The sequence below is a fragment of the Gekko japonicus genome, unplaced genomic scaffold, assembly GCF_001447785.1.
Source record: "Gekko japonicus isolate JY-2015 unplaced genomic scaffold, Gekko_japonicus_V1.1 scaffold11, whole genome shotgun sequence".
Lineage (NCBI taxonomy): Eukaryota > Metazoa > Chordata > Lepidosauria > Squamata > Gekkonidae > Gekko > Gekko japonicus.
Genome location: NW_015166418.1, coordinates 3,201,500 through 3,219,584, shown reverse-complemented (window position 1 = coordinate 3,219,584; position 18,085 = coordinate 3,201,500). Strand labels below are relative to the sequence as shown.

At 44.0% G+C, this 18,085-nt stretch overlaps 2 protein-coding genes across 2 annotated transcripts in view; one reads left to right on the top strand and one right to left on the bottom strand.

The window, feature by feature from the left end:
- Nucleotides 1-18,085, top strand: part of PHC3 (polyhomeotic homolog 3 (Drosophila)) — a 58,982-nt gene that overhangs the window by 28,380 nt on the left and 12,517 nt on the right. Inside the window, exons 7-9 of the mRNA XM_015411588.1 lie at nucleotides 10,054-10,294; nucleotides 13,228-14,090; nucleotides 15,818-15,968. Coding sequence (XP_015267074.1) covers nucleotides 10,054-10,294; nucleotides 13,228-14,090; nucleotides 15,818-15,968 — 1,255 coding nt within the window. The remainder of the gene's footprint in view (nucleotides 1-10,053; nucleotides 10,295-13,227; nucleotides 14,091-15,817; nucleotides 15,969-18,085) is intronic.
- Nucleotides 2,651-4,732, bottom strand: AKAP4 (A-kinase anchoring protein 4). The gene has a single exon (XM_015411587.1). The coding sequence runs from the start codon at nucleotides 4,730-4,732 to the stop codon at nucleotides 2,651-2,653; it is 2,082 nt and encodes a 693-aa protein (XP_015267073.1).

Here is an 18,085-nt window from a genome sequence, read left to right as displayed (position 1 = left end):
CACTGAGGGAAAAAAATTCTTGTTTGCCACGGAAACGGCGCCTAGCAATTGCCAGCGTGATTGCGCCGCGCCGCTTCTTTGCCGCGCTGCAGGATAGCCATGTGATCGGCACTTAACGTCATACTCATGGGACTGCCACGGGACATGTAATCAGGCTGCTGCGCGTTACTTTGCTCCGGGGCAAACAGCCACGCTTCCCCCCTGCATTTTCCGGCCCGTGTGACCGGGACCATTGTTACTTTTAATCTGAGCCTAAGCAACAGGTTGGCTAAGAAAGAGGAATACTGGTAGTGAGTAGTGTTGAAATTTGCTAACAGTCTCCTAAAATAACAGCACCTTTGTACAAGATACTCCTGTGCTCATGGTCTGTCTCGCATTAGAGTACCAGATACTCAATTGAGTACCAGCTTTCTTGCACTTGCTGAATATTCTTGCCTTTTTCTCCTGTTTGCTTCCATTAGATTTGTTAGAGCATCATACTGACCTTCACATTAAATAAAAGTAGCTTCCACACTAAGGTTTTCTCCAGTGTAGACTTAAATGAGTTTTTTTAGCCTTCACACAATGTCATCTCCTAATTGTCCACTATCCAGACTTCCCCATTTTGCTCAGATCTTTCCCAAACCTGGTGTGATAAGTTTTTTTAGACTGTTGCCCTGTGGAAGGAGGCAAAGTTTTGCATTAAAAGATACTCACTTTGCTTGTGTATGCTCTTGTACCAAGGCTGACTCCAGTTTTTTGAAGCTCTTGTATGATTTCAGCAATTTGTCTTCTTAATTTGCTTGGTGTATGTTAGTGTGAGATGTGAGATGCTCTAAAGAGAGGAGGAGGTTGCACAAGTGAGTAAAGAATTGCTAAGGTGTGTTCTTCCTTGGCTGGGGGCTAGTATGGTCAGAAGTACTGGGCAAAGAGAGAGCCAAAATGGTGATGCTAGTTGCCTGTGGGGCCCCTCAGTGGGTCTTTACTGTCACACCCCCAAGCCTGTTAATCACTGATACTGGGTGTGTCTTGTGTACAGATTTCAGAACCAGAAAATAAATTACCTATGAAAAACTGTGCTTTTTGAAACAAAATATAAGGCGATAGCCTCAGGAGATGGCACCATGGAGGGTAGAAAATAGGAAGTATTTGCAAGCTGTATTTACTGCTCATCCTAAAGGATGAGACGTGGATATATGGCAATATGTTTTATACCTGAAAAATATGTAAAGATTTAAATGCAAACTCATTGGCAAGCTGTATCTTGAAAATACCTGCAGAAGTTTATTGCGGTAGTCTCCATCTTCCTGTCTCCAAGCTTCCTCGTTGTAAACAAGTGCCAGTGAGCTTTTAATTTCCACAGTGTGCTGTGGTGTACTAACACGTTGGGTTCAGTTTAGTTCACAGACGATAACTATTGAAGCTTCCAACTAGCACAGCTAATGAATTGTTTTTCATTATGCAAGAATGAACAAGATGCAGGTCTAAGACAGTGCACAACAGGCTCAAAATGGCTGATGCTCCCATAATCTCTGTTTAATGCCCTTTATTGCCTGCAGTTTAGCATTAAACGGCTGTCATTATGAAGGCACGTTTAATATGCCAGGGAGAGCAAGAGAAACTAAGGTGCACCAAATGCAGCTAGAATATAGGTCTATCTAGATGTTTCATGGAAGCAAACTGTATTCCATGAGCTCAAACTGTGGGCCTCCCATTCATTTTCCCCAATCTCCTGCCTCTTGGCATCAAGCAGTATGCCTCTTTGGGGGGGGGGGACCCTTCATATTTTAGATACATTATTCTATAAGGCCCAGGAAAAATGAACAAGATTCACCAGTAGAACAAAGGAAATATGGTGTAATCCCACCTTAGCAATACCGAGTTTATACATTTCCTTAGTGTAAGCAACCGGGTTGCGTCAGTGTCAGGAAAACCAGAGAAGTGGAGAGAGTCTCCCTTAACTCTCACAGTGAGCAGTCTGCCCAACAGCTTATTAGCTGAATTCTCTTCCTGCCCTGAGAAAGACAAGAGGATCTTTTAAGAACAGAGAAGTCTAATGCGTTACCCTCTCATTTATTTTCTGGATCTAGAAGATTCTCACAGTGACCACAGAACGCTTCTTTCCAAAATTAACACTATCTCATTTGGAGCCAGCTGGAAAGTTGTAGCAACTACTACTTTCATGACAGTTGTGGCTGAAAATAAGAACTGCTGTGAAAACATACTTGGTGGAATCACCCACAGCTTTCCCTTCCCCGTCTTTCTCTGACTCCCCCCTTCCCCCAGTTTCCTTATCAGCCTATGGGGATGCCAGAAATCCTGGGTGGCACCGAAACCTTGCAGTTCAGATTTTCTTAGTGCAGTATTTTTGGATTGCTTAGGCAAGTATATATAATTATATAGCTAGATGGAACCTGTTTATAAAGCTTTGTTGAAGTGATCAATAAAACAGTCTGTCTACCCCTCACTTTTTTTTTTATTCTTTTTTTATTGATGAGCTTGCCCAGCTACCCATTTTAATCAGACAGTTCAAGTCAATGCATTGTTGCTTGCAATGGGGCTGTAGTGGTGGTGATCTTCTGCGCCAGGAAGGAATGGTTTGGGCGCTTCAGCTGGGCACCAAGTAACATGAGAGGGGAGAGTTGGTTACATGAGAGGGAAGAGTTGGTTCTTACAGGTTAGCAAGGAGCCAATCGACCAGTCCACACCGAGGCATTTGCCCTGACATGGCATCCATCTGTTGTTTCTCGTAGTACCGCATCACCTCCTGAACTATATCTCCTACGCTGTAGCCTTTTTTGGCTGCTTTGTCAGCCAGCTGAGGAAGCCTGGTCAAGTCACCATCTTGCTCATTCATGAATGTCAAATTAGGCACATTGAACTGTGAAGCAACCAGCCACTGGAGCACAGCTTGCAGCTCTTTGTTCTGAGAACTGTTGTTGGAATTCTGGTTGTTCACAATCACTTCAGAGTTTGTTGAACCTAGCTGTCTTCCTCCAAGTCTTCCGTCGAAATCGCTGCCGTTAGCCATCAACAAGCACAGCTTCATCACAGATTCCACCAGCTGATCAATAAACTGTTTGTTTATTTGTTCCATGTTGTCGTACATCTCGGGGCTCCCATTTGATTTGGATGAAGCCCTGTATTGTCTGCTCTCACTAAAGGGAGGCTGCTTATAGCCCCTGTCGGGGGACCCTTCATCCGAACTGAAACCAGCTTCTCTCAGTACTTTCTGGATGATTGACAAGAGAATACTCGATATATCACCTTTTTGTGATTCAAGGTGAGCATCTTGCCTCCCGCCGCCTTGTCTTTGAGAGTATTTGGAACCACCAGACTTGTCATGAACATAGCCAAATGATGTGGTGTTGGTCTCACGGATACCTTGGTCCTTGTTTTTTTCCAGGAGGTGTTGCTGAATTAACATTAATGCTGTTACAATAAGGTCCTTAGCGTACACATCCATTGAGCAGTGCTTGTCTGAGCCTTTGCTTCCACTTGGAAGAGATCTCATCTGTCCATTGCCTCTGTCCCTCCCTGGGCCATGCATTTCACCTTTAAGCGATGCAAATTGGAGTCCCTGAGATCTGGAGTCTGAGTGAGCGCCTGCCTTCAGTGCTGCAAATGCGAGGCTTTGAGATTTGTGCTTATCATCCCCTGCCAGTGCTTTAAATAAGCGTTTCACCATTGCTTCCAAAATCTCAGTTGACTTCTGGGTTCCCACATTGAAAAGGTTCTTCTTCACTGTATTAACAAAGTCCGAGTCTGTCATGAGTACTCCTGTGACGTTGTGTAGATTTTTCATGGTGGAGTCAATTAAGTCAGATATGACATCTCTGGTGTGTTTGAGGAGTACCTTCTTTAAGACTACACAAGCTGGTGGAGGATGCTTACCTTTCTGGACTTTCATGGTCTTCATGAATGAGAACATCATATCTGAAGCAACCTGGTTTGCATACACCATCAGCCCTTTGCTTACAGAACCATCATCCGACACTCCCGACGGTTTCCTTTGACACATCTGTCTGTCTTGTCCCTGTCTGTAGGCATTCTGGTTAGACTGATTAGACATCTCTCCATAAAAGAGTGAAGCCTTCCGGGGATCGTCATGAGAGGTCTTTGGGGATAGCTTACCATATTCATCACTGGATGAAACCTTGCTTGGAGATCCACGGGGATTAATTGACTGGCGAATGCACCTACCACTGCCTTCGAATTTATCCTTCATTTCTTTATGTGCCATTTGAACAACTAAGGAACACAGCTTGTTAACGTAATAGGAAAGGTCGTCTCCTCTTTGGCTCCCAGAGCCCCTAAATGATGTGTCGCTGCCCTGGGACATCCTGTCAACTGCAGATGAATTGTAAGAAGATTTATGATGCCTTGAGGGGGTTAGTGCATGCTGGAATCCAGCTGCGTATTTCTGAAGGTCGTTGCTGAGCCAGCTCACAACGTTGACTTCGTCAGAGGAGCCTTGCTTGAAAAGGCAAACTGCTCCTTCAGTATTGGAGTGGTTTCCCTCGTTATCCTTTATTACAATGACTTCCTTCTCTTCAAGATTACGCAGGTCAAGTTCGGGGGAAGGGGCAGCAATAGCTCTCTTGCTTTTCTGGTTTTTGTTTTTCACGTCAAGGCTGGAGACATCAACAAAGCAGATCACTTTACGATCCTGATCCTTCTGACTTTCTGCGCTATAGAGATCTACTTTGCAAAGACCGGCTTGACTTTTTAGCCAGTCAGTCTCCTGATCCATACCAGGTGTCCGAAACCAGAATTGTACCCCGGGTCGTGGAGCGTTCTTGTTTCAGTTTTTGCTGACCCTGCCCCACTCAAGATGTTGCCTCCTCTCTCAGCTTTCCATGCTCTTGTACTAGCAGGTGGCATTTTCATTTGTGTGCACATATGGTTTCCATGACAGCAGTGACATCATAAAGCATCAGTATCATCCACCAGCCAGTGATGCTTAACCATGGTTAACAAAACTTCACTTTGTATTTTCCATCGCTTAATCCCATATAAAAAGTATACCAAGAAAGATTAAAAGCTGAAAGACATGGAAGTTCATAACTTTGGTTCCTAAATATTCATTAATTTCAGAACATCATCAAGGAAGCGTTTATCCATGCTAAGCTTCATTTTCCTACAAATGAATATGTTTTATTGCAATTGCATAAAACTCAGTATTCCACAGATTTCGAGTGTTTAGCAAGGAAAGATTTAAAAATCATTTTGTGTAGGTTCTTTGATCTCAGGCCTCCAAAAAAAAAATCTTAACATGATGCCCCCCCCCCCAAATACTGAATTTGCCGTTTCTAACTGGTGCTTCTTTTCTGTTACTATCAACATGTTTCCCATTCCATATTGTCTTTGTATCCCCTTTACCTGTAGTTTCATTTTTCTTTCTGTTTTTATTATTAGTTATTAAAAATAAAATATACCGGAAATGATCCTGTGCACCACAAATCCGCCAGCATTAATTGGATGAAACTTCCCTGCCACTTCATGTTGCCGCCTGCTGTGCTCCCTGGATTTAAATAAATAAGAAATTACTTAGAAGCTAAATTAAAACAGCTAAAAACATAGTGAGCTGGACCCAATCAACGTTTCAGCAAGAGAAAAAGGAAGGAGGGGTTTCCTTTAAGCAAAAAAGGCAGTGCTGGGGATCATGGAACCTGCATGGACCAAAGCCAGGTTGAGCAGGTGCTGAAGTAAAGAAAGGAATCGGGTGGGATTGAGTGAAAAGCTCGATGGATCAACCCCAGTGTATCTCAGTACAAACAAAGCCCTACCCTAACCTTATAATGACTTAACGCATACATACATACATGGAGAAGAAGCCTAGGCAGGACCATTTTGTCTTTGGATTTTGCTTGCTTCCCAGTGCACTGGAATTCCATGGTTGTGGAGCAGCTACTCTCTGTGTATCCTGAGTCATCTTGGCTTGCCCTATTGAGTTGCCTTAGAGAATACAGTGAGCTGCGGGGAAGGAAGTGAGATCTTAGAGTCTTCCGTGACCTAGGTTATATGCCCTTTAGGCTTCTTTTAGTGTGCTGTTCTGTTTGGTGGTACTGGAGAGGATAGATAATCTCATTTATTTGTTTATATACCCACCTTTCTCCTGAGCACATCAGGACCAAAGACAGGTAATGACAATATAAAAACAATCTGCCAAAAATGGAGATTAAAACAATATTGAGAAGCCACCTAGAAACACCTTCTGCCCCAAAGGAGAATATGCCTCTTCTTGCTCAGGTTCGAGCTGCCTCCGAAAGCTCTCCGGATTAAATCTTATAGTCTCACTTGAAAGCCAGGAGGGCAAGAGCCCCCGTGACCTCCTCCAGGTGGCTGTCCTACGGACATGAGGCAGCCCCTGGAAAAGCTGAAGCCTAAACAATCGCAGAATGTGCCTTAGATAAAGGAGGTGCTGACAAGAGACCTTGCTGAGAAGACTAAAGCTGCCACACGAGAAGGTGCCAGGAGAGTCAGTCCTTCAGATACGTGGGCCTCAGGTAATGAAATGCTTTATAGGTAAGCACAGCACTGGAAACTAATTGCAGCCAGTTGAGAGGCCTCAATAATAAATGGGCTATTGCATTTTACACCAGCTGTAGTTTCCAGATTGTCTTCAAGGGCAGCCCCATGTAGTATAGGTTACAGTAACCTAGCCCCGAACAAGAGGCCTTCAGACCTCTGCAAATAGGGAACCTGCTTCCTAACTTTCCAACAGGAGACCAGACCCTTAACAGAGTCCGTCAGCAAAAGACTGCACCATGGAGTGGTAGAACAGTCCATTTTGATCAGTGGGTCTTCCAGCCAGCATCACCTTCATTTTATTTGGATTTGGTTTCAGTTTGTTCTCCCCCCTGCTACTTGACCACCAAAATGAGACACTGGGACAGAGTGGTGGTTTATTCAAAGTAATATATAGCTGAATGTTGTCAGCATGCTGATGACAACTGTACTAACAGAGCCGGTGTAGTGGTTAGAGTGTCGGACTAGGATCTGAGTTCGAATTCCTATTTCTTGGAAGCTCGCTGGATGATCTTGTGCCAGCCATACAGTCTCAGCCTAACCTATCTCACAGGGTTATTGTGAGGATAAAATGGAGGAGGAGAGACTGATGTAAAGCCACTTTGGGTCCACACTGGGGAGAAGGCACGGTATAAATAAAATAAATAGGACCTTGCTATGACTTCGATATTATCTTCGAGGTTTGGAGATTAAGATTTCATTGGCTTTCCCCCACTCAGAGTAGCTTGATGTGTTCAGTTTTTTAATTGCTTTTGGGCGACTTCATATCAATCTATCCATCAATTTTCAGTGCCCTCTGACTGACTTTTCTGAGTAAGTTATGCTGAATCATGTTGATCAGGTAGACATGATACCCTGTTAAGAGTATGCACCTTTCTCTGTGGTTGGGAATAACAGAGACAGAGAGAGAGAAAGGCCAAAGAGCATATACAAAACTTCCTTGAGCCAAAGTGTCCAAGAAACTCAGCTATGCTATTCTCCAAGACCAGGGGTCATTTCCTGCAGGAGCGCACAGGAGCAGAGCTCCGGCAGTAAAGAGCCCAGGGGGGTGGGCACATGCAACAAGCCCCACCCCCTGCTCCCAGCAGCCCTCAGTCAGAGAAAGAAGCAGTCAGGTAAGTTGCAGAGCTCCCCCTGGCTCCCCGGTCCAAAACAGTCCAGTGGCACCTTTAAGACCAAGTTTTATTCAGGTACAAGCTCTCCCTCCTCTGCGAGGACAGATCTGCACGTTCCCCCCTCCCCAATAGCTAGCAATCCAAAATAGTCCAGTGGAGCCTGAGCGGTGGATGTTGCCTTCTGACTCACTTCCGGTGATGTCGGGGTGTGTGGCATATGCAAATGAGTTATGCTAATGAGCTCCTGCACCTCTTTTTCTACGAATTGACCCCTGTCCAAGACTATGTGCAATCCTAAACAGAGTTGCATCTTTCTAAGCCCCTTGATTTAAGTAGACTTTGAAGGGTGACTCTACTTCGGATTAAACTGTGTTCTTTTTCTTTTGCATCTGCTATGAAATCTTTTAGCATCCTTCCTTTTTTATTTCTACAACTCTGACATTTCTAAAAGATATTTGTCATGCTTCATTTTGGCTGGAGCCAAACAAATGTTTTGTACTCTATGCTTCTTCCTTACTTTTTTTACTTGATTTCTTAATTCCTGTTCTTTTGCCAGCAGAGGGCCCCCAAATTCTTTGGCTCCTTTGTAATCTTCGATTGTATATCACACTTATGGCCTTTGCACCTGAGCAAAGCTTTGATTTGGGAACCTCTGCAGCTAGCTTTTAGGCACACACAACATTCTTCTTAGTGGCACAGTCTCAGCTGTGCATGTTCAAGGGGGGAGGAGTTCTGTCTTCTTGCTCAGTTCCCAAAAACATAGCTCCATAGCAACTTAAAAGCACCTGTTGCAGGAAAGGAAGGTGCACATGAATGCACAAAGACCACTCAAAGAAAAGCAGTTACAAACAGCCTCTTTTTCTTCTTCATGGTCTCTGTACATCTCACAAGGTAAGATTAGTATGGTAACCTACCTGGAGACAAGTTCAGTGCAGTTATGAGAAGATAGCATTGGATACATCTGCTTTGGTTTTGATCCTAAGGCACAGTGCCTCATGAATGTTAAAGGCTTGGCCCAATGGGTTCTCTGCAGAGTTGAGGGAGAAGGATCCCTTGGCTGATGATATGGGAAATGTTCACTAGGCATGACCTCTGATTGCCCCAGGAAGAAGCTCATGGGGAACTTATTATAGAATTCAATAGTAGTTGTGAACCAGTGACTGAGGGGTTGGGTTTCTGGGAAGAGACGTTTTGTCTTTTCTTTGGGCCTGAGTAGCACAAGAAGAGGCCCAAGGGTCAATTCTGTCCAAACAGTGTCGTCATCCAGAGAATGCAAGGCTCTCCCTACATTAGAGATTAGCTTAGGAAAGTAAGTGAGGAAGACCAGATCCTGATTCAGACAGAACTCAGAAACAACATTTGGTAGAAAGAGTATCTGGGGCACAGGACTTCTTGACCCCTGTGGAGTCGCAAATGAGGGAATACATGCAGAGAGTAGAATTCACTGGATCTCTTTGTTGAGCACTAGGGGTATGCAAAAAAATGTGTTTTTCAGGTTCTGGTATATTGAACCCAAAAAATATTGGTATTTCCCAATATTTCCAAATCCAGTACGATATCCAGATTTGGAAAATATTTGGGCTTGCTGAATTTTTTTGGCTCCATTATACCCTATAGCGACCATTATAGTCAGTAGTCCCTATAGGCTATAATGGAGAATCGATCCGGGCGCGGGGGGGGGGGCTGCTTTTTGAGCTAGAGGCATCAAATTTGCAACATGGGGTATTTTTTCGGCTCGGTTTATGCCAAATGTACACTCCTATTGAGTACATTGCAACCAGGAAGGCTTGAAGGTGAGAAATCTCAGGTCACAGGTAGCCAGGAGTTCAAAGCATGTCCCCATTGGACAAAGTGGGAACAAACCTGTATCATTGGCCATGACACAGATGGACTCAAGTGGACCCTGAGAAAACTTGTTTCCTTGGTCTTGTCCATGTATTGTAAGGTCTCTACATCTCTACTTTGTACGGTACTTGGCAACATATTGATTTATTTAGAAAATTTGTATGCCACTTCTCTAGCCCTGCTGTTAACTGTCATATATAGCAAAGCTGAGTCTTTGACGGAAATAAAATCTTGGGTTTAACAATTATCTTATGATGTGTGAGCTATTCTGGTTTTGGTATAAGGCTATGGTATTCCTTTATTACATTTTTTTATCCTACGTGTCTAAAACCTCAGAACAGCATATGCAGTTGACAGTTCCCTTCTCCATGTCATGCTCAGAACAGCCTTATGGGGTAGCTGAGGCTGAAGGAGCACAATTAGCTCAGGCTTATGGAGTAGGCTTTGTGGTTGGGTGTCAACTGTAACCTAGGTCTTGCTATTTTACTGCAGCACCTCACTGCTTATCATATTAAACGAGTTGTTGTGGACATTAGATTTTATTTTAGATCTTTAAACATTTTTTTTCTGTTGTCATTCTTAGGTCCAGAATTTGACACTCCGCAGCCAGAAGTTGGGTGTTTTGTCTAGTTCACAGAACGGCTCCCCAAAAGGCAGCAGTCAAACCCAGGCATTAGCTGTGTGTCCTAATAAACCTATAACCAGTACCAAAGCCAGCCAGTCGGATCCTCTAGAAAGTAAAAGAAAAGGAGACAGCCCGACTGCAGAGCCTCGAAGTCCAACAGTTACACGAACATCAAGTATTCATCAGCTCATAGCACCAGGTAGGTTTTAAAAGGCTGTTAACTGAAAACGTGTTTGATGTGTTTGAGTCATTGTCTTGCCTATATTCTTGTTTATGTACAATGCATAAAGGTGCTTGGCTATCAGGGATGGGGATATCAAAACTGTGTTTGCACAGCTGCTGCAATTTGGTACACTTCTAGTTTGTCTAGCATATCTGAACCAGGTGTATGAAACAGGATTCACAAGTAGAGGTCCCGCGAAGACTTGCAGGGGTGTGAAGACCCATACCTGGGTCTCCCTGAGCCACAGCTCCTCTAACAGGCCAGCTGTGTTCAGACCTGAGGGTCCCTGAAGCTATGGGCACACAAGAAACCAGACCTTTTCTTTAAAATATAGGAAGAGATTTATTTAATAACCAAAGAAGAAGTACCATTAGGCAACACAGTCTACTTGATTAAATGGCAGAAAACAAAAAAAAGCCGACTCCTCTGTGTAACACATTGATACTTGACAGATGGCACAGGCACAGAACTTTAGAGTCCAAAGCCAGAGGCTTGAGCATTCCTCTATGATCCAGCATAGTCCATGCCTCCGTCCAACAAAATCAACAAGTCAGCAGCCCCCTCCCATTAACCTCTAGCTCAATTATAATATTTGGCCCTCTGGCATCAGATGACATCCCAGATCCAATCAGGGCTCACATTCACAGGAATTCTCTGGAAGATTGCATCATCGCTCGTGCTCCCCCCTCTCCCCTCATAGATCACAAGCTTTCAGGAAGAACTAATTGCCACCTTCTTGGCACCGGCCTCAAAGGAGATAAGAGCCTGTGGACAAGATGGATTGATTACAGACACCTGCCACTGGAATAGGTCCACTAATGCCCACATTAACACTATTGGGGAAACAGGGTACTTTGCTGTACAAGGGGGCATCTCATTTGCTCTTCCCCACTATTTCCTCTTTCCTTTTCCTGAAAGCCCCCATAGCCTCTCCACTTTTCCTACTTCCTTCTCTCCTTCCTACAAACTAGCCAGACTACCTGTATATGACACCCTGTCTTCACCTTTTCCTTCCCCAGTAGCATCTACCCAAGAAAACTATGGGCCAGGCCCAGTTGCATAGTGGAGAACCCACAATGAGTTGGGATCACCATACTTTCCCCTTTATTCCACTCCCCACACTATTGCCTCTTTGCAACTCCCATATCCTCACCTCCCCATGCCTACTTCTCTCCTTCCCACCCACCAACCTACCTTTAATTTGCCCCCTTGTTTTCATCTACACTTTATTTACTTTATTTATACCCCACCTTACATATATGTAAGCCGCCCTGAGCTGCCTCGGTAGAGGGAGGGCGGGGTATAAGTTGAATAAAATAAATAAATAAAAACCTTTCTCCACAATTGGAACCCAAAGCAGCTTGCATCATTCTCCTCTCCTCCATTTTATCCTTACAACAACCCTGTGAGTTAGGCTAGGCTGAGAATGTATAACTTGCCCAAGGTCACCAAGTGAGCTTCCATGGCAGATTGCTGATTTGAACCTCTGTCTCCCAGATCCTACTCTGAAACTCTAACCAATATACCACACTGGCTTTCATGTGGAGGATGCTGTTTAACAGTAGCAAGCATCCAGTCCTGCATGAGTGATGCAAATCACATGGCAGCAAGTTGCCCAGTGGTTGCTGATGGGTCTGGCCCCAGTGAGTCCTCCTCAAAAGTCCAAAATAGCCCTAAAAACAGCCCTCTTACCTATGCCTTTACTGACAGAAACCAAGGCTTGAAGGCGGTAAATACTGTTGTGGCATCCTAGCAACAGCTACTGAGGGCATATGTTTCTTAAAGCTACAGGTGCTGCTTCTGTTATTTTGGGGAGGTTATCCGTCCCCCCCTTCCCCCGTGGTTTTCTTTTTAAGATTTCAGATTTTTCTGCAAACGAAGCATTTTTAAGATTTGTAGAACAATCTGTCTTGTCTGTTCATGGCCCCAATCTCCAAATTTAAGTATATAAGTATCCACATATTTGGCCATGTTGATAATTAGACATATTGATTTACCTCTCAACTTCAAAACTCAGGACATGAAATCTTTCATAAGAACATAAGAAGAGCCCTGCTGGATCAGACCAATTGTCCGTCTAGTCCAATATCCTATCTCACACAATTGCCAACCAGTTCCTCTGGACGGCCAACAACAGGGCATAGAGGCCAAGGCCTTCCCCTGATGTTGCCTTGTAACTATATCTAGCACACCAGGAGAGAGCATGCAAAGGCACTAAAAGAGCAGAATTGTGGGTTGTAAGAAATTTGATCCTTGGGTTGGAGAAGAGGTGGTTTGCAAAGGCAGCCAGGAATATATGTGCTTGCTGACAATAATTTCCAATATGGAAGACCCCACTATAGAGGCTTCCAGATATTACTTCAATATTTGCTATTCTTGACTTCCAGGGATAAAATATTCCATTTAAATGCAAGTTTTGTCCTAAAGCAAGGGTTCCCAAACTTTGTCAAAATGAGCGTTTCCCAAATGGGGAAAGAAATATTATTTTTTCCCCTTCAAACTCCTTGTCTGCTTTCTGTCTGAAGTAACTTACAGATGTATCATACAGTAGTTCAACAAGACATTTTAAGTTAATACGAGGAGAACCTAGATAAGGGAGATATCCAGGGTTGGTGTGATCTGTGATTCCATACAAGCCTGGAATTTGGTATGGGGTGTAGAATTTGGTTTGTTGTCCATCTCAGGTTTCATTTTTTCATTTTTTCAAACTTGAGTTTCACATGCTTATGCCTCTGAAGATAGGCTGGAATGTGTACCAGAGGTTACTTGTAAAGATGATGTCTGATTTTGTCAAAAACTGGGCAGCCATAGTTCTTTCTGTTCATCTGAAAGCTTGCATAGTGTCTGTGGGATTGTAATGCCCTTAAGGAAATGAATGCTAATTTATCTTTTTTCTTCTCTCTGTGCAGCTTCATATTCTCCAGTTCCACCACATTCTCTGTTAAAGCATCAGCAGTCTTCTGTTCATTCCCCACCTTCAAAAATTTCCCACCATCAGCTGATCTTCCAACAGCAGCAAGTTCAGCCAATCGCACTCCAGCTTCCTCCCAGTCAGGAACCATCTCCATCGCAGCACTGTGTACCACTCCAAGGCCATGCTCTTCCTCCACCTCCCAGCAGTGCCCCATCACAGCACTGCACGTCTGTTCAGATCCATCACTCTCCTCCTACACTATCTCCACCGCCGTCTCAGTCCTCACAGCAATCAGTGGTGGTATCTCCTCCATCGCCTCCTTCACCCAGCCAGTCACCCACAATAATCATCCACCCGCAAGCTCTTATTCAGTCACAATCGCATCCTCTAGCATCATCAGCACTTCAGTCCGAGCAGAACCCAGCACAGACCAGTGACAGTTCAACAGAACCAGTATCGCAGCCAGTAAATCTTCCACCACGGCTCCCTTCTTCTCCGGTAGTACACCTTGGACCAGCAGATCAGCCTGGAGTGGTGTCTACAGGCCACCAGATAACATCTCCAATGCCTCACCAACAGTATCCAGTGTTGCAGCCCACACCAATCCCAGTTGCAACTTCTCCACGGCTGTCAACATCTCCAGCCCATAGTCAACCACTCCCTCTCCCACCTGTTCAGTCTTTACAACCTGAAATTTTGTCCCAGGGTCAGGTTTTGGTACAGAATACATTGGTTTCTGAGGAGGAGCTACCTGCCGCTGAAGCTTTGGTCCAGCTGCCATTTCAGAGTCTTCCTCCTCCCCAGACAGTTGCAGTAAACCTTCAAGTACAACCAGCAGTACCTGTTGAGACCCCAGTGGTAAGCCTTTGGTAGCTTTCTTTCTGTGTTCAAGGCAAGAAGGAAGGTTGAATTCTTTTCAGATGTAATACATTTTATTTGTTTAAAAGGTAAAGGTTCCCTTGCTCGAAAGCCAGTTGAATCCAACTCTAGGGTTGCGGTGCTCATCTCCGTTTCAAAGCCGAAGAACCAGCGCTGTCCAAAGACATTTCTGTGGTCATGTGACCGGCATGACTAAACACCAAGGCGCACGGAACGCTGTTACCTTCCCACTGAAGTGGTACCTATTTATCTACTTGCAATTTCTTGCTTTCGAACTGCTAGGTTGGCAGGAGCTGGAACTGGAGACGGGAGCTCACTCCGTCATGCGGCACACTCGGGTATTGAACTGCTGAACTACTGACCTTCCACAGCCTGCAGTTCAGCGTCTTAACCACTTGAGCCACCGCAGCTCCTTTTTATTTGTTTACATACACACAAATTCTCATAAGGTTTGTCAGTACAAGGAGGGTTCAGGGTGTTTTGGGGGGAGTTTTTTGGTAAGATGTCATTTATTTATACACATAGGCTCTGATAAGGTTTGTAAGCAGACCTGTTTTTTTCTACAAAACATATATACCAGTTTCACAATTTGAGTGTGTCAGGTTCCACATAGGTACATCCAGGGGTCATTTCGTAGAAAAAGAGCTGCAGGAGCTCATTAGCATATCTAATAGGCTATTAGCATAATAGCTCATTATTTATTTTATTTATAAATTCAATTTATAGCCCGCCCTCTCCGCGACGTGGGCTCAGGGCGGCTCACAAATAGGTGTAAGCCAACACATAAAAACAGGTTAAAACCATATAACGGTGATGTCAGGGGTCTACCACAGTTTAGTCAATAAAATTGTTCCTGAGTTTACTTCTGAAATGTTCAACCACTAAGCCATATGTTATACAGCAATATTGTTTGATGAACAGAGCATAGATCCAACCTGTTATTTATTTTTAGAAGTCTACATTTGTGAGTGGTTGCATTATTTTTCCTCTTTTCCTGTCATGGGAATTATATTTTTTTGTTGCAGACTGCAACATGTTGACTCAGTTCAGATACTGCACAAAACTGTCATTTAATTGAACTATTATTATTGTGAGGGAATGCAGGCCACTTCTATTAACAATGGTTAGTTAGGGTCCATTAAGATAAAATCTGAAGCCAGAATGTGTTAGATTTATTGACCACAGTTAGTTTTAAGTATGGGTTTGCATGATATCTGAATGTAAACACCCAAGCTTACTCCTGGTTTAATCCTGGCTTGTTCTCTGATATCGCCCCCCCAGCTACAGAGAGAAGAAAACAAAGCCCGCAAACTGGGATCTGAGTGATTGAGCAGAATCCTGATTTCATAGTTAACATAAACCATGATTTCATGTTATATCTGAACTGAGTTATTGTATCTTTTTTAAAAATGCACCAGATAGTGATTCATTAAAATTAATTTAGAATACTTTTGCTTAAGTGGATATATATATGTGTGTGTGTGTGTGTGTGTGTGTGTGTATATATATATATATATATATATATAGAGAGAGAGAGAGAGAGAGAGAGAGAGAGAGAGAGAGAGAGAGAGAACATGTGCGTGCGTGCGTGTGTGTGTTATCCTGCCTTCCCTTCCTGAAATGGAATGGGAGAACACCTACCGAAGCCCCAACCCAAATAATATTCAGAGGATGTGCTTCTGACCGTCCCAATTTGATCCATGCAGATTTATCAAGTAGAGGCAATGTGTGAGGAAGAGATGCCAGAGGAATCTGAATGTGTCCGCATGGCAAGGACCCCTACCCCGCCAACCCTGTCGCCACCAGCCATCACCTTACATAACAGAGAAGAGTTTGGATATGAGGAGCCCTTTTCAGGTAAGAAGGAACATAGAGATTCTTAGTTACTTAGAGCAGCTTTTGGTGCTCAGGGCTTGATTCAGAGGTAACAAGCAATCCATGGTTTATTTTTATGTGAATGAGGGCCCAGCTAGACATGATAGCATCCAGAGATCAGACTGTGGATGCCACCACCATTTTAAATCGGTTTGAACATGCTACAAAGGCCCGATCCTGATTGGGCCTTCAAAACAATGGGCTGAGGCATTCCCCCCCCCAAATTCCTTTTCAAGTGCCAAAACTGCTGCAGGGGGGATGGTTTGGGACAAGAGCACCTCATTCCACCACTTTGTGGGCTCAATCAGGATCGAGGCCCTTGTGGCTATGTTAGATCGCTTTAAGATGGTAGTGTCTGCAGGTCTGTCTCTCAGTCTAACCAACATCACAGGGTTGTTGTGAAGATAAAATGGATGAAAGGAGGACCATGGACAACACCCTGAAATCTTTAGAAGAAGGGTGGGACAAAAATGTAATTGATAAATATAAAAAACTTCAGGCACTGGGTTAGCGGTAGAATTTAGTTGTTTGTCTTGCTGCTTGATCCAAGGCACGTTACTGGCAATTTTCAGCTATTCTGAACTCAAGAGATGTCCAGGGCTTCTAAATCCTAATCGACTGCAAGCCAGCTGCAGTCATCTCTAACCAGCTATGGTGACAGTACAGCACAGTTGTAGATGCAACTCAATTCTCATTGCATCACATTTTAACCCCCACACCTTACATTGCATTTCAACCCCCAACTTGGGCCATAGATCCATTTGGTTGATTACTAATATTACAGGTAATACATTCTGTGATGTAGTTGAGTGAGTTCCAAATTAAATAGTAAAATGGGGCAGTGAACAAACCTATCACCATGTGAAATAAGTTCTGGTACCTACTGTCAATGAATGTTTCTGTGTGTGGCAATATACGTGAATCCTATAGTGTGTCTGTATAAATGTGCCCCACTTTCCAATTCACACCAAGATAGCCCAACTGTAAGGAAGAAAACTTCCCCAACACTGCTGCTCACGCCAAAGAGCAGCTGCTCTGGGTTCTACTCCCAGTTTAAAGAGCATTCCAGTCTGAGCAGTGACACACACAAGTGGCTGTATCACATCATCTACTGACAAAATGGTGAAATATGTATTAAGGGGAGTAACAATGAACTAGAGCAGGTTTCCTCAAAGTGGTGCCCATGTGTACCCTGGTGCCAGTTGAGCTTTCCAGAAAGTGGGCGGGGTCTTTGTAAGGCAGGACTTGTTACTGGATACCCTCATTCAAATAAAGGGTTTTGCATGAATTTAACAGAGGCAACTGCCCCTGGAGGATCAGGAGGTCTAGTAGGCATTCATGCTTTTAGTTACTTTACCCCTTCAAGGTTTCCTTCTGTTAACTGCCCCTTTCTCTTCCTCCTTTCCTCCCTTTGGGATTTCCTTTGTTTCTTTTAATTCCCCTTCTGCTGTTCTTTTGCAAAACGAGGAAGGAAGTATTGTGTTTGGCTCTGCTTCCTGTGGCAGCCATTTTGGGGTGCCACTCCCCACCCCATTTCAAAATTCCAAAGGTGCCCGAGGCTCCAAAAGATTGGGGACCTGTCAACTAGAGAATTAGTAAATTCAGGCAGTCACAATAATGCCAAGCATACAGCTACAATATCTGACACTAGAGTGCCTATGTCAAGCCGAGGTGGAAAGCAGGTAGCCAAACAGGTAAAGCCAAGAGAGCAACACAGAGACTTATTGCTGGAGGTTCCATACAGAGGTCCAGTTCCCAAGTCAGGGGTCCAAGCAACCCACAATCCCAAAAATAATTGCAGGAGAAGAGTGGTGGGAGCAAAGCCTCCCTACAATTTCAAAGTCAGTAGAGATACAGAGGTTCATGATGAGGGTCAATCGGGAAGTTTCTGTAGCCAAAGACATGAGCAAAGCCAGAGGGAGCGTCCAAGAACTTCATTTTGAAGGAAGATTTATTATAAGAGGTTTGAGTTAAACACCAAATATTCACCCCCCCGCCCCCCCAGTTTGGCAAGAAGGAGGTGGGTAAGGAGAGCTTAGCTGGTACGCCACAGGACTGAAGATGAAGAAGAGGAGGTCCAGGATGCCAGGACTATTTCC